The sequence below is a fragment of the Doryrhamphus excisus genome, chromosome 14, assembly GCF_030265055.1.
Source record: "Doryrhamphus excisus isolate RoL2022-K1 chromosome 14, RoL_Dexc_1.0, whole genome shotgun sequence".
In the NCBI taxonomy this organism is placed as follows: Eukaryota; Metazoa; Chordata; class Actinopteri; order Syngnathiformes; family Syngnathidae; genus Doryrhamphus; species Doryrhamphus excisus.
Genome location: NC_080479.1, coordinates 12,584,699 through 12,607,915, shown reverse-complemented (window position 1 = coordinate 12,607,915; position 23,217 = coordinate 12,584,699). Strand labels below are relative to the sequence as shown.

Below are 23,217 nucleotides of genomic sequence, written 5' to 3'. Positions count from 1 at the left end.
TTGGAACGCAGCCCGGAGCCAAGGTGTCATGACGCAGTCTTAACACCAGGGGGTGACGCAAACAAACTTTGGTAATGTAAGGTAACGACAATGTTATCCAATGGTAACTGGCATGTATTAAATATTTTTGCCAAGAAGAAACCACACATGTCAACACCTTGCCAAAAAAATACCAGTTTTGCAGAACATCTTGCCCAACTGTTGCACAGCAGAATGAGCGCCCTGAAGTAGACATGCCATGCAAACACACACATTAGATGGTAGTAATCTGTCAACAAATGTCTATATTTACGAAAAGACAACATAAACAATAATAATACAACAATAATAATACAATCTCTATCGCCTATGATTCCCCTCTTAGTGTTCCTTCCAACTTGTTTCCTGCCCCCTTCTGCTAGGTGTGGCATTGCACTGCAAGACTCCTACACTGTGCAGGGACGGGCTAATACTGTAAACTGGTATCGATTCGATACTTAGTAAGAACAGGATCAGTATTAGTGACATTGATATTGACACTCTATACTTGATATCTTCAATGTGTTTTAACTGGATGCACGAGTTTGTGATTTTTGTTGATCATGATGATAATCGAAATAAAACACAAGAAAAGGAGAAAAAGAAAAACATATAATATTTAACACATAATAATAAAAAAATTAACAATATCAACAAAATAACAGTCGATGGTGTAAAATAACCAAACAAAATCAAATATGTAAATACACGCAATACATTTGAACAACACAACAAAAAATGTCGATGTAATCACTATACTGCCTTGGTATCGAAAATGTCAATGTTAGTATCGGTCCGTCCACATCTACTCCACAGCGGAATAAACTACCAGAGCAATCAATAGAGCATTGTTGAGGACCACAGCTGGAGCGTGGACATAAACAGGAGCAAAATAAACATCTTCTGCAACTTTTTTCCCCCAGGACATCCTGGGGGTTTTGTCTGTTGACAGCCTGGCGGTTCGGTTAAAAATAACTTTGTCATCGCCCCGCTATGAGGTCAGTTTGCTGCCCGCCTTCAAGCTGAGGTCTCTCTGGAAGCAAACAAGCAGGCAGGTGGAGAGCTGAGGCTGTACTTTGTGAAGGTAAGTTCAATGACATGGTGGATGGTTATTTTGCAGTTAAATGTGCGTGTCAGAGAAAGTGATGTAACAGATTGACGTAGGAAAAGACTAAGTATAATATATGTTAGTATACCTCTTGACAGGTAAATAGCATTTCCCACAGCGAGTATTCTGTATGCTGAATCGTGTTTTGTTGGCCTTTGCCTACCTCCAAAAGGCGTAAAACACCAGAAATGGGGTGTAAGGTGCCCGGTTCCCCTTGTTCCTCCTTCACAGTGGTCAGCTTGCATGGTTAAAAGTCCTTGCCACTGGCACAGTGCTTGACACACAGAGCTGCTTGACACACATATAACGATAGAAATAGCAACGGGGTGACTGTCAGTGGCCAGTGGCCCAGACGGGAAGTAGGGACTCGAGCACTTTATACACACACAAGTATTGAGACAAATGGTAATTTTTGTCCATTTAGTGAGTTCAGTAGTGTACTACTTTATAGCAGTATTGATTGACTATATAACGAAAATGAGTCAGCCATTATTGAGGATTCCAGTTGTGGATGCCCCACAGGTACTCAGTGGGGTTGAAGTCTGCAGGCATACTCCCCGCTCCATCACCTTCAAGTCTCTTCGGGTCGGAAAAACGGACATGCTGTCATGTTCTGCCTCGAAAATCACAGTGCATGTTGGAATTCAGGTTGTTTGTCTATATGTGCCCTGTGATTGGCTGGTCACCAGTCCAGGGTGTACCCCGCCTGTCGCCTGAAGACAGCTGGGATAGGCTCCAGCACCCCCGCGACCCTCGTGAGGAAAAGCGGTAGAAAATTAATGAATGAATGTTGGAATTCATGTTTCCCTAAATCAGGGGTCTCAAACTCAATTTACTTCGGGGCCACTGGAGCTCCGGTCTGGGTGAGACTGGGCCGCATCAGGTTTAAAAAAAAAACAAAAAAAACACATTTATTAAAAAAAAAAAAATTTTTTAACTTCGCTTTGGTTCCAATTTTCTACAAGAAAAGCTCTGATAAAACATTCCACTATTCTCAAATATCTTACTTTTTATTTTTCTACACAAAATAAGATGAAAAATAAATAAACAAATCAAGAATAAAGAAAATCAATCAATCAGTAATAAATAAAAATATATAATAATAATAATAAAACGGCAAATAATTAAAACTAATTAAACAGCCAAAAACTTACCACTTCCACACGGATAGGGAGGATAACTATTAACAGTCATTTAACCTTTAACATGAACATTAATCAAACATAATATTTTTTTCTGGGTACATGATACCATACAGCATCCATATCTAACTTGCCCGGGCCGCACTAACATTAAACTTTCATATCAAGGCGGGGGCCTCAAACTAGTGTCCTGCGGGCCACATTTGGCCCGCGGGCCGCGTGTTTGAGACCCCTGCCCTAAATGAACCGCAGCTCCCCAGTGCCAGCAGCACTCATGCAGCCCCAGACCATGACACAATTACCTACTCACCTGTGTCAGAAGCTACTTAGACAATAATGGTGTGTTGAATTGAATCGTAAATCTCTACTGCTATATGAGCTATACACATAACACATATACACATAAATTGAGCGCAGTCCTATTACTTTTGCAAGAAATGCATACGTAAATTATCATTCATGTTAGTGTCATCATTAGTATGTAAAAGATGTGTGTTATATCATTTTCCTGTGGTGTGTCCTCCATGCTTTTTCTCCTACTTAGCACAAAAGTGCAGTGAATGCCTGCGAGGCGCTGAAGGATGGGAGTCTATTACCTCGCACACAACACACACCATTGTTCCTCTCGCTCTTGAGTACTGGGAAGACAGGGTGTGAATAGGACGGGGGTGTGTTGGATTTCTCCAGAGAGGATGGAGGGCTTTCTGTTTCCTGTTTTGCAGAAAAGCGCTTCCTGTTCGGAGAATGAGGCCAGAGGTCAAGCAATGTGTTTGCTGTACACGGTAGCAGCTTCTGACGGCAATTATGTTTTATTACGACGCTGTCTTCTTCAGGTTTAGGTGAGCTCTAAACATGCCTGTCCCGCCTCCACCGCCGCCGCCTCCACTTGCGCCCCCTCCACCGTCACCCCCTTCCAGTGCTCCACTTCTACACGTAAGAAAGAAGTATCTGTCATGCTGTCAATTACGTTTTCATGATTGTCTCCCTCACTGTGCTTTACACCTGGAGCTTGTGTGCATTATTGATGCAGGTGTACACTTGCGTGTTACGTTTCCAGCACAGGTGTATAGTGTCCATGTGGTAAATGAGCCCTGGATTATGGGATGGACCATTTAGGACTTATAGTATGTAAAAGGTGGTGGATTATACGATCAAATCAAGACCGAATGTATTGAAGATATGACTGTCTCTGTGTCACAGTGTCCAGTGGAGTCTTCTAAGTCGCAGTCTGGTGGTGGCAGGAATGCTCTGCTAGCTGACATCCAGAAGGGAACCAGGCTCAGGAAAGTCACACAGGTCAATGACCGAAGTGCTCCTGTCGTGGATAGTAAGATATACTACGAGTATTCCCAATTTTTTGGCTACTTGTTCCATGTGCATTCGTTGTCACTGGAGAGGAAGATGAATGCTTTACTTGTGTTGATCACTGGCACACACACATACATGCACACACGCACAAGTGCACACTTGGGGAAGGAATGTAGATAAGAATGCAGACAGAATAGAAAACTACTATCCACACTGGCTAACTCAATTGAGGAAACACATTGTATTCCAGCTATCTATTGGTAATATATCATGAGGTGAATATGTTCATTTGCCACACATGAAATAACGTTATTGTTTTATTGAGTCTTACTGAAATATTTCAATATTGAACAAAGCAACATTTGTTCTCAATCAGAAATCACTCCACACTCGTTATTGCTCTCTGGTTCTACCATATCTTACTTATTGTGTGGAAATATGGGGTAATAACTATAAAAGCATCACCCTCGGCCATCTCTGTGTGGAGTTTGCATGTTCTCCCCGTGCATGCGTGGGTTTTCTCCGGGTACTCCGGTTTCCTCCCACATTCCAAAAACATGCTAGGTTAATTGGCGACTCCAAATTGTCCATAGGTATGAATGTGAGTGTGAATGGTTGTTTGTCTATATGTGCCCTGTGATTGGCTGGCGACCAGTCCAGAGTGTACCCCGCCTCTCGCCCGAAGACAGCTGGGATAGGCTCCAGCACCCCCGCGACCCTCGTGAGGAAAAGCGGTAGAAAATTAATGAATGAACTATAAAAGCAATCTTCACTCGCTAAATGTACTTCAAAAAAGGGTAGTAAGGATAATTCATAATGCCGCCTACAGAGAACATACTAACTCCTTATTTCTAAAATCACAAATACTTAAACTTGCTGATATAGTTAATCTTCAAACAGCTAATTATGTCATGTCTTTGTGTGGTCATATCACTTCGTACTTCGGTAAAAAAAAAACTATATTAGGAAAGCAGGAAGTGAACAAATGTTCAGTTACTGATTGTAAAAGTACCAGATGGAGGGGTAGGATTTAATAAGCTTTGCTTCTTCCTACTCCTTTTGGACATGTGGAACTGTGAACTGATTATGTGATGCATTCAATTGTAATCTGATGCATGTTCAAATGAACCATTACCATTACCAGAACCATTACCATTACTGATGCATGTTGTGTTTCCCCTCAGAGCCCAAGACGACATGTGCAGATGTGTCCAGCAGTGTTGGAACCTCTCAGGCTCTATGTGGAGGCATGGCACCCATGGGGCCATCCTTAGGTGGGCTCTTTGCTGGGGGGTTTCCCACGCTCAGGCCTACGGGCCAACGTGACAAGACCCCAGGTTGGTAGAACTATGAAGCAATATCATATTACATGTGATGTGCTGATTTAAAAGAGTTATTGTGTGTGTTCAAGTGTCCCGCTCGAGCTCAACAGCCTCTCTCAAGCCGCTGTGGAACACCCCCGTTTTGGTGGACCGTCCGCTCGCCGCCTCCTCTTCGGCCCCACCCTCCCCAACTCATTCTAGCAAGCACCTGGCCCCGCTACTCACTGCCCCACCCCCTGCACCGCCCTCTGCTCCTCCACCTCCACCTCCACCCCCAGCCTTCCAGGACCGCCCGATCAACAAGCCCCCACCCCTTCCCTCTTGCCCTCCTCCTCCACCCCCATCTCAGGTCATGAAGCCCACCTGGCTTCCCATCCAGCACCACCAACACACCGCCAACCACCAGCCGCCGACTCCTCCACTGCCTCCACCTTACAACCCCCCTTCTCTCCCAGGGGACCGCTCCTCAGGGTGCTTCTACCCTCTACCGCCCTCCCCAGTTCACTCTGAGTCTGCCAGGTTCCCCATTGTGCGTGACTACAGCTCATTCGGACCTCCACCGCCTCCTCCACCTCTTCCGACTTCGTACACCCCCAGCTGCCCAGCCACCCTACCGCCACCCCCACCCAAGATCCCCGCTATCCCCTCACCAGCATTGCGCTTTCTGCCACCATCCTACCCCTGCAACGCTCCAACTCGACGGCCACCTGCCGTGCCCAGAAGTGCAGGTTTGTCCAAGGTGTTTCATATGTTGACTTTGACATATAACCACTGGGCATTCATGGTGTCATCTGGTAACGTGACTAGGGAGCACCATATCAAATTCTCATGTATTTTTCATGTTAAAGATCACATTTCTCCCCATCCTGTGTGAGCAGGTGCCAGCCGCCTGGCTCCTCCTCCGGCTCCTCCAGCACGCTCCCCGTCCACTGAGCTGTCCAGCCGCATTCCTCCCCCTCCTCCACCGCCTCCTCCTCTGGCCCCATCCAATGTCAGGAATGGACACCTGCACAGTCTGGGTGAGAGCGAATGAACATTTGCACTGCAAGTCATTAAACGCATCCCAGTTATTCACAGTACCCCGTTTGAGTGTACAAGAATATTGTGGTTGTATGGCAACATGGCCGCACTTTCTCCTTCCAGATGATTTTGAGTCCAAGTTCCAGTTCCACCCCGTAGAAGATTTACCTCCACCGGATGAATTCAAGCCTTTCCCTCGCATTTACCCGAGCAAAGAAAACAGAGGTAAAGCAGCACAGAATGACGCCCTATCTCTATGCTGAAATATTTTCATTCTGTGATGTTTTCTTTCAACTCTCCATCCTCCCCGACAGTAAACCCCGCCCCCCATGGGATCAGGTCACACCTCAGATAGGTTTCATCACCCACACAATTCCTGGATACAAAGGTTAGGAAGCCCATGACAATTACACAAAAAGCCAGGGGGACTTTCAGTTTGGATGCAGGCGCCTTGTATGACAGTATGTGACCTCTGACCTTTCCTAGAGTGGAATGTTTTGAATGTGTGTGAGAGGAGGGCTCTCCCTTCTCATCCTCAGACAGTGTCTGGTGACAGAGTGACTATTTTTGATACGTTCGAGCATTTCATTATTATACATATATATAAAAAATCATAGTTTCATCTTTCTTACTTTTCAACCGTAAGTCTTCCAGATATGGGAATTTGTGGTCAACAGCCAAAGTGTTGTTTGTCAGGCTTTTATAGCAAATACGCTTTTTAAAATGAGTGTTCAAGATTGTCATACACGCATCTGATGTGAAGATGAATAGAAACTACAAATATTTTCATTGTGGAGGAGTACATAAGTGCACTTTGGAAAAATTGTACAATTTCTTTGCTCCTAATGTACTCCTAACTACAAGTTCCTGTGGCAACAGCGCCCTCTGTTGGCCAACTGTGGGATTGTAATGCTTTTCTGGTCACTTTAATGATCACATTGATTCAAAAAGATAATACACATGTGACCTAAACAACAACTTTGCCTGACAGAAATTGAAATATGACTTTCAACAACAGGTATTGATTTGAATATGTCATAATGGACCAGGTCCCCAGGGGAGAACCACAATGTGACGTTCACGAGGACCAATCAGAGCAATTTATAATGTTCTTCTGAAAACTCTTTCCACGTAAGACTACATCACCAAACTGTAACTCCATCCATCTTCACATACCTCAAGTGTCACTCACCACACAGATGACCTGAGAGAGTCCTTGAATGCACCACAGCGGTGCACAGTGAACATGAATGAGCACATCTTTACAGTTCATCGTGTTTGTAAGTAAACTCTCTGGAGGATATGAAGCCGTCTTTGTTCTCGTCTTCTTTGGCGAAAATGTCCGCCACCATGTTCTCGTGTGCTGTGTCATTGGGAGGGTAGCCATGACGCTCAAACTCCTTCCTCAGGTATTCTTTTACCTGCCAGGACAATAGCCTTTGGTCAGCCTTTAGTTCTTCATTAATCCTCAATAACCACTCTAAATGTACAGCAAGTTGCCCAGTAACCACTCATTAGTTCCTCAATAATAACTCGTAATTTATGCGTCTTATTCATTAGTTCATCTTTAGTTCTTCATTAGTTCCTCAATAACTACTCTGAATGTATGTGCCTTAATCATTAGTTCCTCTTTAGTTCCTCAATAACTACTCTAAATGTACAACATGTGCCTTAGTTGCGCAGTAACTACTCCACTCATTAGTTCCTCAATAATGACTCTTAATGTATGTGCCTTATTCATTAGTTTATCTTTAGGTCTTCATTAGTTCCTCAATAACTACTCTGAATGTATGTGCCTTAATCATTAGTTATTCAGTAACCACTCTAAATTAATGTGCCTTATTAGTTCCTCTGTAACTACTCATTAGTTATTCATTAGTTCCTCTATAACTACTCTAAATGTATGTGTCTTAGTCATTAATTTCCCATTAGTTCCTCTTTAACTACTCTAAATGCATGTGCCTTAGTTCCTCAGTAACTGCTCGTTAGCTCCTCAATAACTACTCTAAATGCATGTGCCTTAGTCATTAGTTCCTCGTTAGTTCCACAGTAACTACTCAAAATTGATGTGTCTTAGTTCCTCAGTAACTACTCTCCTGATTAGTTCCTCAGTAAATAAATAGTAAATACTGTGTTTTGCTGTCAAGGCTGGACTTCGAGTTGTCTAAATTGTCTAAAACAAGACGCTAACAAAACACTACAAGACGTTTAAAAAATGTTCAAATCCTTCACCTCATCCTTGGAAAGCTTCCAGTCGTCATTGAGGTCCATCTCCTGAAAGGACTCATGCGACCTTGGCCCGTTTCTGATCTCCAGTACCTCGATGATGAAGGTCAAAGTGCTTTCGGGAGGGATTTTACCTGACCAGGTCAGAAAGCAACGGCTAAACCAGAATGTCTTTGCTTCACTTGAGGAGAATTGAGTGTTAGTCATATTATTATTATTTTATATTGTGAATGTTAGGCATAAAAGATAATTGTTGAACGCTCTTACCAGGAAAAAAGCTTAGTAGTAGTGTTCACATGCTCCACGGTAAGAAAGAAATCAGCCCTAAACAAGCATTCAACAACAGAAATGTACATGCAAGACAGAAAAGTAAGTGCAAAAGTAAGATGCCTGCATTTGCATATGGAAGGAGGAGCAGTACCTTTCCCTTCTTTGCCATAAGCCAGGGCAGGAGGTATAATGAGTTTCCGCTTCTCTCCAGCACACATGTTCTGCAGACCTTTATCCCAGCCTTTGATGGCCTCCCTGATGCCCAACGTGAACCACACCGCCTGTTTGTCACCCTCAGCACGGCTGGTGGACACACAAAGGCAATTTCTTTAATTTGATGTATATATATGTATGCATGCAACTTAGTAGTCGGTTACTGAAAGGTTTGGCATACTTGTTTTGCAAAATGTTACAAACAGCTGGACAACCACAATAATAATGTAATCATACCAGACTACACCAAGTAATTTTATACCGGTAATGTGACCTTGGGATGAATAATGTGGATGATTAAATAACATAACAATGCAAGGTGTTTCCCATCATTATAGCTTTAGTATATTATAGCTTATGACATCCAACCAAATAGTAATAGCTGACATTCATGTGGACTCGCTCATCACCTTTTTTTGGTCACCCTACCTGTCATGAAACATGGTTCCATTCTCAAAGTAGCCTTGATGGTGTACCAGTAGAATGTCTCCATACTTGGATTTGCGACGACAGAGGAAGGGTTTGTGCAGGACTTCTATCGTGACCTCCGCCTCGGGCAGTGCTCCGCCACAGACGGCCGCTAGCAATGCGGAACACAGCCAGCTCAACACCGACACCAGCATGGCCTCTTGTTACCGGCAAAGTCGCTCTGTTAAAAAGTGAGTACAAAGTGTGTAGATTGAAATACAGTACCTGAAACAAGGACGGTATAATTGTAGGACACCGGCAACTCGTTCACCACTTCCTTAGTATGCCCTGTGCGGATTTGGCCGCCATGATGGTAAGCTGAGTGTACAAACAATTCGTATATACTGTATATATATATTCATTGTCTTAAGTAAACATTCATCAATTTCATCAAAGTGTACGCACACCGTATAACTTTATTTTATACTCAGCTTAGAGCTACTGAATAAGTTGTACACTCTTGTTTATTTTATACTCAGCTCAGAGCTACTGAATACATTGTACATTGTTGTCAACGTTGCACCACCCACTTCTCTTGCTCACCATCATGGCGAATTTTCTGCTCCATGGCATACAGCACTCTGTCCATTCATTTGTGGTTGACTCGTCAATCCCGTTCAATTCTAGTATCCTTGGTTGTAAAACTCGCACACTTCTTCTACGTGGCAGTGACGTTTCATGGTTCCATGGCTGTTACAGGAAGTACTCCTCTGATTGGTTGCTTTCTCTGAGTGGGCGGATCGATGCAAATATCGATCTTATACACGTATTGGTTCGATAGTGACTGATCAGATTGCTATTTTCCCGTACTCTTCTACAATGTGTTCACATTATTACATTGTCGATATTGTTATATTCTTCACAGTACTTAGACACAAGATAGCCAAAGCTACAGACAAACTTTATTCATGTGCAGTGGTCTCATTTTATCATGCTACTATATTGCTCATTTTATGCTCTAAACATTCATTTTTAAAACACTTTGTCTACTATATGTACAACTCTGGTTAAACACATTTACATGCAATAATCAGCATTTCACATTATAAATATATGCTGTCTAATAAATAAAAACATTCAGTGTACTACCATATAGGCCTCTATGGAAAAAGGCATTTTTCTTTCTCTTGTTATAAAAGAAGTTCAGCTTATGTCTGCAATAACAGTCAGCAGGTCTCTTCACACAATTATTTCCCCACCAAGGAGCAGATCCCCGAGGCCAGCAAAATAATGATCCAAAAGCTGACTCCTACACTTCATGTCATGGCACAGAGCAACAGAGCAGATCAGAGAACACTCTTTTTCGTGCTCTCTCAGTCCAGCAAGTCATTTTTGTGGGGGGAGGGGAATCTGACATGGAATCCCCCGTGAATGATAGAAAGACAAGTTGCACTGTGTGTTGAGTTCAGGTGAAGTACTTGCAGCCGGTGGAGTCGATGAGGCAGGACTCGGTGCATCTCAGCTGACCAAAGGATCTGGCAGACACAAGGGAGGGAGGGAGACTGTAAGAGCAAGTGGCTGGTAAGTGTATTTTTCACTTTATTCATTTGGAGCCCCGCTGAGATATATGGCGTATTTGCCTGCATTGGCGGCTGTATATGTTGAAATATATGCTGGTGAGATGAGATCTTACCCCGGGAGATAGGATTTGCACGTCTGATAGCCAAAGTCTTTTCCGTCGCACTCCTCCATGCCTTCATGTCGATAACCATCTCCACAGTAGGCCCATTTGCAGTCTGGAGGTAGGACATAAAACAAGACAATGGCAGCGATCCAAGAGGGTGTGTGAAGGAGATATAGTTTGGAGGAGCCTTGGCAATCAGTGCAGACGTTTGCATGCAGACCAAGGATGGTTGTGGTGCTTTTGTTCTGTAGTTACATATACAAACATATGCAGGACGCTGTAGAGTGGCTCCACATGCTACTCACTCAGACAAGAATCAGTGACAATTTGGTTTCCATCATCGCACTCTTCTCCGTGCTGGGCCTGCACCTTCCCGTCCCCGCACACACCCACCCTATCTGGAACTTTCTCAGTGGACTGGAACTGCTGAAATGGCTATAAGAGGAATACAAATGCATGGTGGCACATATACACATTGCCATTTAGTCCAGTTATCACTCACTTGTATGGGCTTCCATCCATCTTTATCTCGGAAGTAGAGCACCCTCTGGTCCTTCCTGAATGCTATTGCATGATGGAGGTGGAGACGGTCTAGTTCTTCTTCATTGCTGACCACAAATATCTACACACATTAGATGGGTACTGACGCACACGTGGTATAATTGTATTGGGGATCAGGTTTACGTGAATGAAGCCTTACTGCAGGGACTTTATCGGGGCTCTCGTCTTCTGTGTAGCTTCCAAAAGGAGCATTATTTGCTCCGAGAAAAGTGTCACACTCACAACGACCAGGAGGGCCTGGAAGACCCTTCTCGCCCTTTTCCCCTGCCAGATAGACACCTGCATAACGGTTTTTACTACAATAAACTGTTATACTGCATAGTCACATGGAGGCTGGTTATGATGTTACCAGCGGCTGATGGACCAGGTGGACCAGGGGGGCCATTTGGACCCGGAATTCCTGGGGGTCCCATGAGTCCAGAGGCTCCAGTGTGGCCTTTGACTCCCTGACCAAACCAAAATTCACCACAAAATGAGAAAACATAATTCAAATAGATGTTAATTTTTGGGGGGGTTTTCACCTGTTTGCCTCTCTTCCCAGGTCGTCCTGTGGGTCCCCTCTTACCAGGAACCCCTGCCTCTCCCTTTGGTCCTTGTTCACCCTATGTAAAGACAATATAGGTGAGTAATCAGCTTAATTAAGTGGCTTTATATTTGGTTTCTTTACCTTTTGACCCAGCATCCCAGGCAAACCAATGGAACCCTAAATCATGACAGATTGAGGATTTGTTGTAAATGCTATAGTGCTATTGGTATACGTTTAATCAGTATGAATGTGAAAGGAAAAAAAGTCAATACTTACTTTATCACCCTTTAATCCTGGTGTTCCTGGACTTCCGGCATCACCCTTTTCATTAAAAAAATGGGAAAAATATCAAATGCTGTTTGTGACTTTACATTGTTAAAACAAACATGTAGGATATTTTCACGTCTATTCTAAGTACCTTACCTTCTCTCCTCTGTGACCAGGCATACCCTTTGCAGTAGAGTAAAAACATCAGGTTAAATACATTTGACAAAGATGTGATCAGGCAGAGGTGGGACTCACCTTCATCCCCGGTGGTCCCCTCAGTCCTGGTAATCCCATGAGTCCTGGGTCTCCTTTTTCACCCTAAATAAAAAAAAGACAGACAAGTTCAATCAGCAGAGAATCTTGCATCTGGGGTGAAATCCCTGACACTAACCATGGGTCCCTCTGGGCCAGGCCACCCTGGGAGTCCTTGTTTACCTGGAAGGCCTGGTGCTCCAGTACGACCCTAAACAAACAAATCAAAGACAAACAAAACAAATCACAGATCAAACTATTGTGTTCATGAATAACATTTGACGTTCATGACCTTCTATGATTATTGACTCGACTTCAATGACCACCGTTTGCTTCTCTGCAGATCAGTGTGTGAGTGACAGGTAGAAAAGCTCTGACCCGCATTGGGGGGAAGTGATTTGACATCACTTTGGCTGCGGTGTACATACATCTAACCCCCTAAGATGAGAAACAACACCATGTTATATTTGGGTCAACATTGGAAAAAGCCTCAGTGGTACGAGTATGGGGATCGGAGAGTGCGCTCATTTGACAGCTTGTCATTAAAACAGCAGCCTGTATAGGGCACAGCGGACCTGCTGCTGCTGTGTTGGGGTGATTTATCATTGCAGTGCAAAAAGCACTTAGGAAGATTAAAGAGCAGAAGTGGATTGCTCAGCAGGACTGGAGTCCATAGTACCAAGACTATAATGGAGCCACGCCAAGAAACCAGATGAGGGGAGAAAGAAGAATTATAGGAGTTGAGGAGAGAAAAGCTGGACGGATGCGGGCAAGCTGCTCCCCATGCAGCGTAATGTTGTATGACCCATTTAGCGGCTGCAGAGGACGCTGTGAGTGCATCCATCGACAAGTCGCATCAGATCAAAGAGAGAGGACAAGAGGGAAAGGGATGGCATTATTCCAGGGCCGTGCATGGACAGGCGACATACAGGAGAGGGGGAATGGCTCACCTTTGACCCTGGACGTCCAATCTCTCCCTGAGAAACCAAATGAGGATATATGTAGTGCTTGATATAAAAACACAAGGACATGTGTACATTGAGAAAATGCACCTTTTCCCCTTTTGGTCCTCTTATGCCAGGTAATCCACTGTCACCCTGAAAGATGATATGCCATTTATCATTTATATACACCTGTATCCACATCATTGAGCTTTACAGGGGACTCTTTACCTCCGGACCACGTGGTCCTGGCGGTCCTGGGGGCCCAGTTGAGCACGCTGGTATCACAGGATGTTGATTTTGCTGCTCCTCCCCTCGAAACACTGCTGGCGGCGCGAATATGCTGCTGCCATCCTTCATATACAGTATATTAAACTTACTACCTCAAGCTTTTCATGCAAATTGAGTTTCTTAGCTCGTGTGACACCTACAGGCTCTCCAGGCTTCCAGAGTTGAGGCGGTGGCGGGAAGAGCGGAGGGGGAGGTGGAGACACCAGACAACAGCGGTCGAACTTCACAGGCTCATCTGGCAACTTGAGGTCTGGACGTGAAAACAAGTATGGGAAACGACGCATTGCACTTCCTGTTGCCGTGACACATTGAAACGTCTTACCTGAGTAGGGTGCTGTGAAGATGCGGTCCATGAAGGAGTGATGGGACGTGGCCCAGGCAGGACTCAGGAGAATGTGGAAAGATGCTGTAAATATTACTAACTCCATCCTGATTGCGTATTTTATCCTTAAAAAAGATACAGGTGACACATTTGAAGGGGGTAACTTCATCATACTATCATGTATCATCTGATAAGGGTGTAATTGTAAATACTTTACATGCCACTGCCCTTGTGTAGTATATAATGCACACTGTTAATTTCATGCATGCACTAATGCAACTGTAGTGTATCCCCCCCTTAGAGCTCAATAAACTTAATGCAGCAGAGGCAAGCATGCACTGCAGAGACATTCATGACCTTATCTGATTGACAGCAGGTATGACATGAATGACAAATGTTACCCATAAAGAGAAAGCAATGTCAAACATTGTTTTTTTTTAATCCTCGTAATTTCTCTTACCGTCTTCTGCCAACTGTATGCACGCTGCCTGGCGCCTCTTTCCAGCGAAATGAGATACCCGACGAGCCAATAATCTTCCCCGCGCCTTGTTCAAATAATTATGCCAATATTCCCAAAAGAATCCACTGACTAACAAAGGAGCTAAGCCTAAAGAGCCTGCAGATCTGCAAGCACGACTGAAATGACACATTCAGGATGCGACTGGCACTGATGTAGGGCTTGTGATGCCGCAAGTGTCTTTTGTTGGGAAATGGCACCACCTGCTGGATATGTTAGTCCTTGCAAGCGATACATTGCTTGGATGTGTTGGTAGTAATTACCCACAATAAAGTAATAGTGGTAATAAGTTTGGCACAATGCACTACAGACAACCACAAATATGAACCATATTGTTAAATTAAAACCAATCTGACACTGTCAATCATAATTCAGCATGATTATATAGGATTTTATCACAGCTCTTAGGGTTTTTGTCCAGTGGAAAAAAATCTATGAAATGTCATTATTGTCTTGTAATCTCACATTGACAAATATAGTAAATTATATAAATAATAGTAAATTAAAAAAAATATGAAGAAGGGTGCTTTTCAGTTGTGATAAAAAATATGCAACTGTATCAAATAATTTATTGTATTGCAAATATTTAGGTACTGTATATCTATTGAATTTTTATATTATGTACTGTCTACAATCAGGCGTAATACAATGCAAGTATTAGGCCTGATTGTCAGTGATTGACAGTACAAAATATGCAAATGTAAGAATTTGAGAATTACAAAGAGGGCTGTAAACGGCAAAACACACAAAATACAGGTCTAAGAGTAACAATGTCCATGTTAACATTTACAATTGAAGTTGTCAATGCTTGCAATAAAACATGTACAGTAACATACGGCATAAAAAAATGGTTGTCCACAGTTACAGCATACATGGACATGTGTGCCTATTTGGGTGAGGTGGCGTCCTTTAAATATGCTATGATGTCCTCCCTCTCTTTTTTCTTTTTGAGGCCATTGAAGATCATCTTGGTCCCCGGAATATATTTTTTGGGGTTTTCAAGGTAAATCATCAGCGTGTCTTCACCCCATGTAATACCTAGAAAGCAACCATAAGCATTAGTGTATAATAACAAGTATGCAGATTATCACAACATGGAGAGGAAAGCTGCTCTGCCTGTTCAGACCTGTTTTTTTTAAAGACAGTTATATGTAAAACTAAAAAAAACATTGCTGCTTGCTATGGTAACAGCAATGCGTAGAGTGTGACGACTGAACTACATAAAACTATTCAACTACATCGAAATATACATTGCAGTCAGTGATCCATACCTTTCTCCTTGTTTGCTTGTGTGTAAGAGAAGCCCGGTGCCTGTCCAGTCTTCCTCCCAAACAGACCCCACAGATTGGGCCCTACTTTGTGCTTCCCGCCTTCGTCCACCGTGTGACACTGGGAACATTTCAGAACAAACACCTTCTTCCCTTTGTTTATGTCTCCCATGGCTAGAAACTGGACGTAGAAGAAAACAGAATGGCTAAATAGTTAAACCATTGTATGACATTACTTACTAATTCAGTAAACACAAGCGAGAATCCTTACCTTTCTGTATGTTCAAGTTAGTGTACAGATGCGACACCACCCTTCTCAAAAGAAAGTTGGGTAGTTTCTGACGTCTCATATTTCGGAAGGGCGTGTCTGCCTGCTCGACTCATCTCACACAGGTGAGCATGAACGTTACATTCGTTGACACACAACAATGTGTTCACATTATTATTTCTGATAATAGGTTATTATTTATACAAACATGTACTCACATATAAAATAATGTGTATGTAATTCCGCCATTAAAAATAGTTTTCAGATGGGAGGAGCTATCGGGATGGGTACTTCCGCATCGTTGTGACATCACGATAAGGTACTTCAGGTCACCTCGTTCAGTTACCTTAATAACACAAGCTCGCTAGCTTTACATTTTTAAACAATTTGTTGACATTGTTATTCGTGGTATTGAGTCACTCCAAGTGTATGTTATTCCACGTTACCTTTTCCAGAGAGGAGGTGCTATCAGGCGAAGCACTTCCGCATAGTTTTAGGTCAAGATCAGGTACTTGAAGTTAGCCATCGTCGACATGCTAACTAACTCATCAACTCTATATAACTTTGGACCGTATTGCTCATTTTATTGATCCAAAGGACAACAAGCTGCCTACATCTGACTGATAAGGCAACATACGACGAGGTGATTTTATTTCAAACAAACACCTTCATTCGTCATATACCTAGCATAAAGCTGCAAAAACTGTACTAACAACGTTAACATTGACCAGTGGAGGGCAGCAAAAACAAGTATTTTCGAAGCCAAAACACGCATTAATGAAGCTAGACAAGAAAAAGAAAAAAAAGACTACAGGCGAAATAATTTACTACCATTCAGCATTTAAAAAAGCAAAAAAGCAAATCCCTCAAAAAGACCGACCCACAAGCCTGATTTGAAACCTTCATATTGTTACTTTATTTCCATCACAATAACTTTACTTGAAGCTACTTCTATGATATAATCATCAGATTGATGCTAAAATTCTCCATTGATTTACATCATTGTTTCTAAAAGTCTCTTTACTTCCGTCTCTATTTCATCCATTCTGGTCGTTAAGTCAAAATCTTCAGACCTGAAAAGAAAGAAATCAGGTAAATACTCTTATTATTCATCTTTACTGTGAATACTACAAGTATCTCCTTGTTAAAATACAGTATATAAATATGGTAGTTCATACAGAATAGAACATTTGAGGTCTACAGTGAGCTGGATCACAATGTTACTACTTAGAAAATGAAAAACATGGTTATGTTTCTGGACATTGACTTCTTTGTATAGTTGCCTACCAGTACAAGCACATGTTCCATATCTGGGCACTGGCTAGCATCCTTAGAAGCCTCCAGTACGGGCTCTTTATCCACTTTCTGTGGAGTAGTTCTGGGTCTCCAAAACGCTCAGCACATGTTGGGATCTCCTCGCCGGACCTTCCAAACCTTTGGGGCAATTTGTGCTGTGACGTGTCTTCATCAGGGATATCTTCTCGTCCAAAACGCAAGGGAATGTTGACGTGCATGTGAGTGGGTTGAGTCTTAGGGTGGTTGATCTTGACAATACTGGGGAGGCTCGTTTTGCTTGTGGTCGGGGATATGTAGATTTTGAAGTGATCCGGGTCCAAACTCCTCTGTACGTCACCATTTTTCTGTGAAATAAATGTCTAATATGTTGCATAAATTGCAGGGTTTTCCACGTCTTTGAGGTTTTATCTTCATGAATATATACTGTAATTATGACATGTGCCAAATAGTTTCTTACCTCCTGATGCGTGTGCTTCCTCACAGTGTGTCGCCCGTGATCACCGCTCTGGAGGGCTTTCCCACCATGGATCGATTTCCCGCTGACCTTTAGGTCGGACACGACCACACCAGCGTCAAGACCTGCCGTCATCAACAGGAGCGCTGACAGTAAGATTGTTATCACCATGTTAACACCGACAGCCACCAACCCACGTCTCTAATTTCCCACTGACCCCTCTTAATAAAGAATTCTGCACGTCACCCGTGACACCCACTCCAACTGACACAAGGCGGCCTCATTTAAACTGAGCACATTCCTGAATGAATACTCACCCAGTAAGGACACATATCAGTGAAATGCATGTCCTAATTGGTCTCAGGTATGAGATCATTGATGCAAGGACATAGAGACATAGACACACTTACACAGAAAGCCTATTTCATCCATATCCATTCACAGCTATAGAGTCATATTTACAATTTCACATATAAATGGGCACAAGGACATTTAATAAACATTAGTGACAGTCACTGAAATTCATTGTAATGATCTTTAGCGTAAAGTTAGTCAGCTGAGAGTACAAATTATAGTTGTTTTAATAAAAGGGATCGGGAAGGGATGCAATGCTACCCTCTTGTGGCAAATGTTAGTAAACACCCAAGGAATTTACTTTTTGCATTGAATTTCTTACTGAGGTTCAAACTCGAGCTACAAAATGTCAAAATAAAAAAAATTGAGCCCGACGAAGCATTAAAAGAGCATTAAAGCACCATCCTGATCTGGGGGGCTTTTAGCTTCAACACAACAATGGAGCTTCGGGTTGTGCAGGGGCGTCAAATGGCAACTGTTGTAGCGGGAATCCTTTTCTGTTTGGTACTGATTGTGTTTTTCAACAGGACAACGCTGCAAAATGTGTTCATAAGGACTGTCAAATGGAAAAATACCTGATTAACAGTCTTTTATCTCTGACATAACAGGTTAGCCGAGCCATTCTCCAAATAGCCTTTAACAGAACACAGATGTGGCAATGACATCACTCAGCATTCCTGTTTGCCAATTTGGATGCACGCGTTGCACAATGGAGCTGTATTTGCATCCAAAGCAGACAGAATGTGAGGAATGGCTGGTGTGAAACACACGGCTTGATTAGGAAACTTTAATTTGATGTTGCCATGACAAGTCCCACCACAGCATCCATCTATTTTAGTGCTTCCCTATAAACCTTAAAATGCCTTTTTTATGGCCATGTTTCTAGTCTATCTTTCTGTATTATCATTTAGCTCCAACCTCTCTTCGACCCTTTTCTATGGACGCTATCTCGCTCGACCCCCGCCCCCTGCTTCTAGATTTACGGTGCTGTCTCCCACACTTTTCGACAGTGGTGTCCACAGAGAGCTTCCCGGTATGCCGAGCTCTCCCTTTGTTCGTTCACCGAGCACTCCCCTAAAGACCTTGTGGGCTGCCATTGTAATTCTCGCCTCTTAATTTCTTAAATGTACTTCTCTTGCGTCCCCCCCCCAAGTGGCCTTTTCATCATGCCAATGACTTGCTTTGGGTACCCTGTCCCTCCTCCTTTCTGCCTCTCCCACCTGTCTGTTTGCTGGAAAATACCATTGATTGAAGTACAGTAATGAATTGATTCAATGCAGATTGTTTCTTTACACTATACAGTCACATCTGGTGCATTCCCAGTCCCCCATATTAAAAATAAGCATAAAAGTTGAAGGTAAATGACAGTAATGCAATCATCCTAAATGTCCTATATACTGTATTAGCCTGTCTGGTCACTACCATCTATTAACGTGTCAGAAATCTGGAAGTGTTCCCAGAATTCCTCCCCACAAGAGGGACACCCTGGGATTTCTTTGGGTGATTTGTGGGAATGTGCCGTTATCTCCCCTTTGAGATGATTTATGTCAGGTTTTATCCTCCCCTTCATTTTAGACATCCGGCGGGTCATCGCCATAACACTTTACATGCCCGCACATACTGCAGAGAAATACATTCATCACATCCTTTGGACGGCTTATAGTTTTATCAATGATCGCAACGCTTTCTGCAGCCATGTGATATATGAGGAGATGGCCCCATGCTGTCAGGCACAAAGGCTTACAGTCTTATTCTTATTCCACACTTTTTATATATTGAACTTGTTACACACAGCTTTGTCCTGTGTCAAATGTGTCCTACCGTCATCGGAAAAATGTGGATCACTGACGGATAAATATAATGGGACACCACAGCCCCGAGGCGCCACTGTTTCTGGAATGACTTAAAGGCAGAGCCGGCCGGCCCATTGAGCAATATAGGTGTCTGCTAAGGGCAACGTAACCTCCAGGGGGCGCCAAAAATTCCCCCAAACTCATCTTCATTATCCATCTATATATTTTCTTTATCCTCATTAGGGTTGTTAGGGGTATGCTGGAGCCTATCCCAGCTGACTTCAGGCGAGAGGCGGGGTACACCCTGGACTGGTCGCCAGCCAATCACAGGGCACATATAGACAAACAACCATTCACACTCACATTCACACCTATGGACAATTTGGAGTCGCTAATTAATGTAACATGTTTTTGGAATGTGGGAGGAAGCTGGAGTCCCCACAAACTCCACACAGAGATACCCAAGCGGAGATTTGAACCCAGATCTCCCTGATCACCTGACTGTGTGGCCAACAACTGGCTCATCCAGACACCTTTAGGACAGACAATAGTCTAAAATCTCATAGGAATCAGGCATCTTGATGTGATAGAATAGTTGGTTGTCAGAGAACCACCAGCTGAATCCGTCTTTGTGGGATCCTCTTCCCTATTCGCTGTATTTTTTTGCCATTCTTTGTCATACAATGTCTTCTTTAACTTTTATTTCAAATTTTTTGTTACAGTGAGTATATTTTTGCACAAAGTGACAGCCACTCTCCACCAGGTGGCGCAGTCTTGCTGTGTAAGAGGTGGAGGACCACCTAGAATAGGGGTGGAGGTAAAAGTAGGAGGCTCTGAAACGAAGGTGTGGCCTACAAAAGGAGGAGGTGTTTGCCTGACTGCTAAAGAGGGGAGGTGCTGAAAGCTGCAGCCTATCAAGACTCGAATAAAAATCGACCAATCAGAGAGGAAGAGCCAGATGAGGCAGGCAGGAAACTGAGCAAATGACCCTTGATTAGAGAGAGGAGGTGGAGGATGGGATGGATGATTGAAGGGGGAAAAAGGGGCCCTAGTGTGTGTGTGTGTGTGAGTGTGTTTGAGAGAAAGAGAGAGAGCATTCAAAAAATCTGCCATAGTATAGCCACACTATATATTTTGGTATAATCTTTTCTATTTAAATAAAAACAGATGTGGCGTTATGAAGCAAAAACAGACTTCCCACAATGTCTGACCGAGCTGCAGATTTACTGCGATAAAATACAGAGATATCATGTGAAAAGCGTCAGAAATAAGAACTCAAAATGTCTATATTCAGATGGTAATCTGGAGTCTCATCGTCTTTGGGCCCGGGAAACCTTTCACAGCTCTGTTGCGTATATATATTCTGACGACACCGACGTCAATTAGAATTAAAGCGTCTTTGTCTTCACTTTTATTGCTATAAGAATTATGCGTGCAAGCACAATGATGGGAGGATGGATTTAGAAGCAAAAAACATAGAAGGGAGAAAAGAAGCACAAATTGGCGTTCGGAGGCGCTGAGGAGGTTGAGAAAATGCTCTTTCCCTTCAGTGTTCCCCCCTGACCTTTGGGCCCTCGCTCTAGCTGCTGTTCAGTGGGTCAGAAGAGGTCAAAGTTTGCCTCTACACCCACACAGAGTGCCACGCTACGACCTCCAACCCCTCCCTGCTGTGCAGCTGAACTCTGCACAGTGCCTAAAGCAAAGCAGGCAGAGAGGAAAAGATAAGTAACACAGAAAAGAGTTGGCTTATAAAGAAAAAAATGATATTATTACGTATTTAGTCCTATATATAGGCTCTTCTTCTATATAGGCCAGTGTAAACATGTAAACATACCATCACTTCAATGCACAAATGTACTAAACAGTGTTAAATATATTTATGATCACATATGATAGTAGTAAGTAACAGCTTTTAAAGAGTGTGTCATTTAAAGGGGACTTAAAGTATCGCAGTGGCATACAGTTTCAGCATTCACGCTCATGTTTCATTTCCAGGAAGCCTTCACCCTCTGATGCCTTAACCTCAATAAATCAAACCTGTAGTGCTATGTTAAGGACGCTTCATAGAGCTTTTTAATACTTCCTAATATTATTATCAGAGCCTCGTTTGGACTGTTGCATACTGTACGGACATGAAATAGTAATCAAACAAAGGTCAAGGATAAGAAAAAGCGCTGGTAATGATTACCCGGCATTTTCATTGCTGATACAATAGCGTCACGCCATGTCTGTCAAGCTATAATAAAGTAATAAAGTTTTATTTACATGCCCATAGTCCAACATAGAAGGAACAGATCAGCAGTCTTGCAAGGAAGACAAATCAATACTGCAAAAAGATGGAAGATGTCACTTGCGTATGTCTGCGAATATTATACTAAAAGATCTCCCCCAGGGGCTTTTCACACGAGAATGCAGCGCCGACGGTTATTATCAAGGCGACGACCATGTCGGCAATTACTATGACTGCGGTTGTGGTCAATAAAGAATGAATAGAGAGATCATTTGAATCTTGTATACTGGTTCATAAAAATATACGAGTTCAAGGGTTGGAAAGTGTTCAATTAAAAACACATCAAATTAATTCAGGTGATTCTCATCAGTATTTATAGTATTTGATCTACTTGAGTAAGTTTGGAATATCTGCCTTGGGTATCAAAAGCTATGCATAATAATTATGGACCTAATTACTTCTGAACACATTTTCCCTATAACTTTAAAATAACTGGGGAAATGACACAGTTCTTTCATGTGGAAAATATTCTAAAATGACTTTTTTAACTGGTGGCACAAACTCATAAAATTAGAGTTGAAAAACTGAATAAGAAAAGTCATAAATTTCCCATAAATTTTAACTTTATTTGTGTAATATGATTTTTTTCCAGGTAATATTAATTCATGCAAAAGTTTTTGTTATAATATTCCAGCTTCATGTAAAAAGATGTTCTGTCGCTCTGATCCTCCTTTGTAATATTGAGTTTCTTTCCATTGGTAGAGTTGAAGCACACACTCAGCTGTGTGTGTGTGGCCACTTGTGTGTGAATAAAGCTGTGTTTTTTTTTGCCCTCTCTGATAGTGTATGTGATGGCGCTGCTGTAAACTCATCCCCACTTTTCCCCTCCCTTTCCCACTCCCTCCAACATGCCGTTCCCGGCAGCTCACTTTGGCATGCATGGCTTTTGCGTGTGTGTCTCGCTGCTTGTTTGTACCTCATACAAGGCAACTTGATCTGGATCAGAGCTTTCAGCGCGGCCCGTTGGATCCCCAGAGTTTTGCCGGAAAGTCAGGGAGAGTCCAATCTGACCTCAGTAGCACCATTTACACACACACACACAGATACGTGTTTCAGTGCAGCACTGAGTGGTAGGGACAGCTGCGGCACAGTGACCTC

General features: G+C 42.8%; 5 protein-coding genes and 1 long non-coding RNA gene across 10 annotated transcripts in view; 2 read left to right on the top strand and 4 right to left on the bottom strand.

The window, feature by feature from the left end:
* The first annotated feature begins 830 nt into the window (after nucleotides 1-830).
* On the top strand, nucleotides 831-8,930 carry wipf3 (WAS/WASL interacting protein family member 3). Of its 2 annotated transcripts, XM_058047806.1 has the most exons (9): nucleotides 831-1,102; nucleotides 2,813-3,024; nucleotides 3,102-3,201; nucleotides 3,469-3,595; nucleotides 4,761-4,913; nucleotides 4,988-5,626; nucleotides 5,777-5,917; nucleotides 6,042-6,143; nucleotides 6,233-8,930. In XM_058047806.1, exons 3-9 carry the CDS (start codon nucleotides 3,121-3,123, stop codon nucleotides 6,271-6,273), a joined length of 1,284 nt encoding a protein of 427 aa, XP_057903789.1. In that variant the 5' UTR covers nucleotides 831-1,102; nucleotides 2,813-3,024; nucleotides 3,102-3,120; the 3' UTR covers nucleotides 6,274-8,930. The 2 variants fall into 2 exon arrangements, with proteins under 2 accessions (XP_057903789.1, XP_057903788.1); XM_058047805.1 differs by lacking the exon at nucleotides 2,813-3,024.
* On the bottom strand, nucleotides 6,654-9,315 carry LOC131102279 (peptidyl-prolyl cis-trans isomerase FKBP14-like). The gene is made up of 4 exons (XM_058047848.1): nucleotides 9,057-9,315; nucleotides 8,566-8,717; nucleotides 8,151-8,278; nucleotides 6,654-7,339 (listed from the first exon to the last, which is right to left on the bottom strand). Exons 1-4 carry the CDS (start codon nucleotides 9,248-9,250, stop codon nucleotides 7,181-7,183), a joined length of 633 nt encoding a protein of 210 aa, XP_057903831.1. The 5' UTR covers nucleotides 9,251-9,315; the 3' UTR covers nucleotides 6,654-7,180.
* Nucleotides 9,316-10,019: 704 nt separating this feature from the next.
* LOC131102247 (acetylcholinesterase collagenic tail peptide-like) lies at nucleotides 10,020-14,495 on the bottom strand. 3 transcript variants are annotated; one of them, XM_058047797.1, is made up of 18 exons: nucleotides 14,340-14,495; nucleotides 13,880-14,004; nucleotides 13,698-13,807; nucleotides 13,498-13,620; nucleotides 13,378-13,422; nucleotides 13,276-13,302; nucleotides 12,465-12,536; nucleotides 12,329-12,391; nucleotides 12,230-12,256; nucleotides 12,083-12,127; nucleotides 11,948-11,983; nucleotides 11,802-11,882; nucleotides 11,630-11,726; nucleotides 11,420-11,559; nucleotides 11,222-11,341; nucleotides 11,025-11,154; nucleotides 10,729-10,831; nucleotides 10,020-10,570 (listed from the first exon to the last, which is right to left on the bottom strand). In XM_058047797.1, exons 2-18 carry the CDS (start codon nucleotides 13,983-13,985, stop codon nucleotides 10,501-10,503), a joined length of 1,395 nt encoding a protein of 464 aa, XP_057903780.1. In that variant the 5' UTR covers nucleotides 13,986-14,004; nucleotides 14,340-14,495; the 3' UTR covers nucleotides 10,020-10,500. The 3 variants fall into 3 exon arrangements, with proteins under 3 accessions (XP_057903780.1, XP_057903781.1, XP_057903782.1); XM_058047798.1 differs by having other exon boundaries at nucleotides 11,420-11,544; XM_058047799.1 differs by lacking the exon at nucleotides 13,276-13,302.
* A 457-nt stretch (nucleotides 14,496-14,952) lies between these two features.
* LOC131102290 (cytochrome c-like) lies at nucleotides 14,953-16,195 on the bottom strand. Its single transcript, XM_058047859.1, has 3 exons — nucleotides 15,936-16,195; nucleotides 15,668-15,845; nucleotides 14,953-15,434 (listed from the first exon to the last, which is right to left on the bottom strand). The coding sequence occupies exons 2-3, from the start codon at nucleotides 15,834-15,836 to the stop codon at nucleotides 15,283-15,285; spliced, it is 321 nt and encodes a 106-aa protein (XP_057903842.1). The 5' UTR covers nucleotides 15,837-15,845; nucleotides 15,936-16,195; the 3' UTR covers nucleotides 14,953-15,282.
* Nucleotides 16,196-16,248: 53 nt separating this feature from the next.
* Nucleotides 16,249-23,217, top strand: part of LOC131102296 (uncharacterized) — a 43,756-nt gene continuing 36,787 nt past the window's right edge. Inside the window, exons 1-3 of one of the 2 annotated variants that reach the window (XR_009119419.1) lie at nucleotides 16,249-16,575; nucleotides 16,991-17,024; nucleotides 17,712-17,834. This is a non-coding gene — a long non-coding RNA (uncharacterized LOC131102296). The remainder of the gene's footprint in view (nucleotides 16,576-16,990; nucleotides 17,025-17,711; nucleotides 17,835-23,217) is intronic. The other variant, XR_009119418.1, reaches the window with a different exon arrangement.
* npvf (neuropeptide VF precursor) lies at nucleotides 16,909-17,864 on the bottom strand. The gene is made up of 3 exons (XM_058047849.1): nucleotides 17,686-17,864; nucleotides 17,220-17,572; nucleotides 16,909-17,005 (listed from the first exon to the last, which is right to left on the bottom strand). The coding sequence occupies exons 1-3, from the start codon at nucleotides 17,851-17,853 to the stop codon at nucleotides 16,927-16,929; spliced, it is 600 nt and encodes a 199-aa protein (XP_057903832.1). The 5' UTR covers nucleotides 17,854-17,864; the 3' UTR covers nucleotides 16,909-16,926.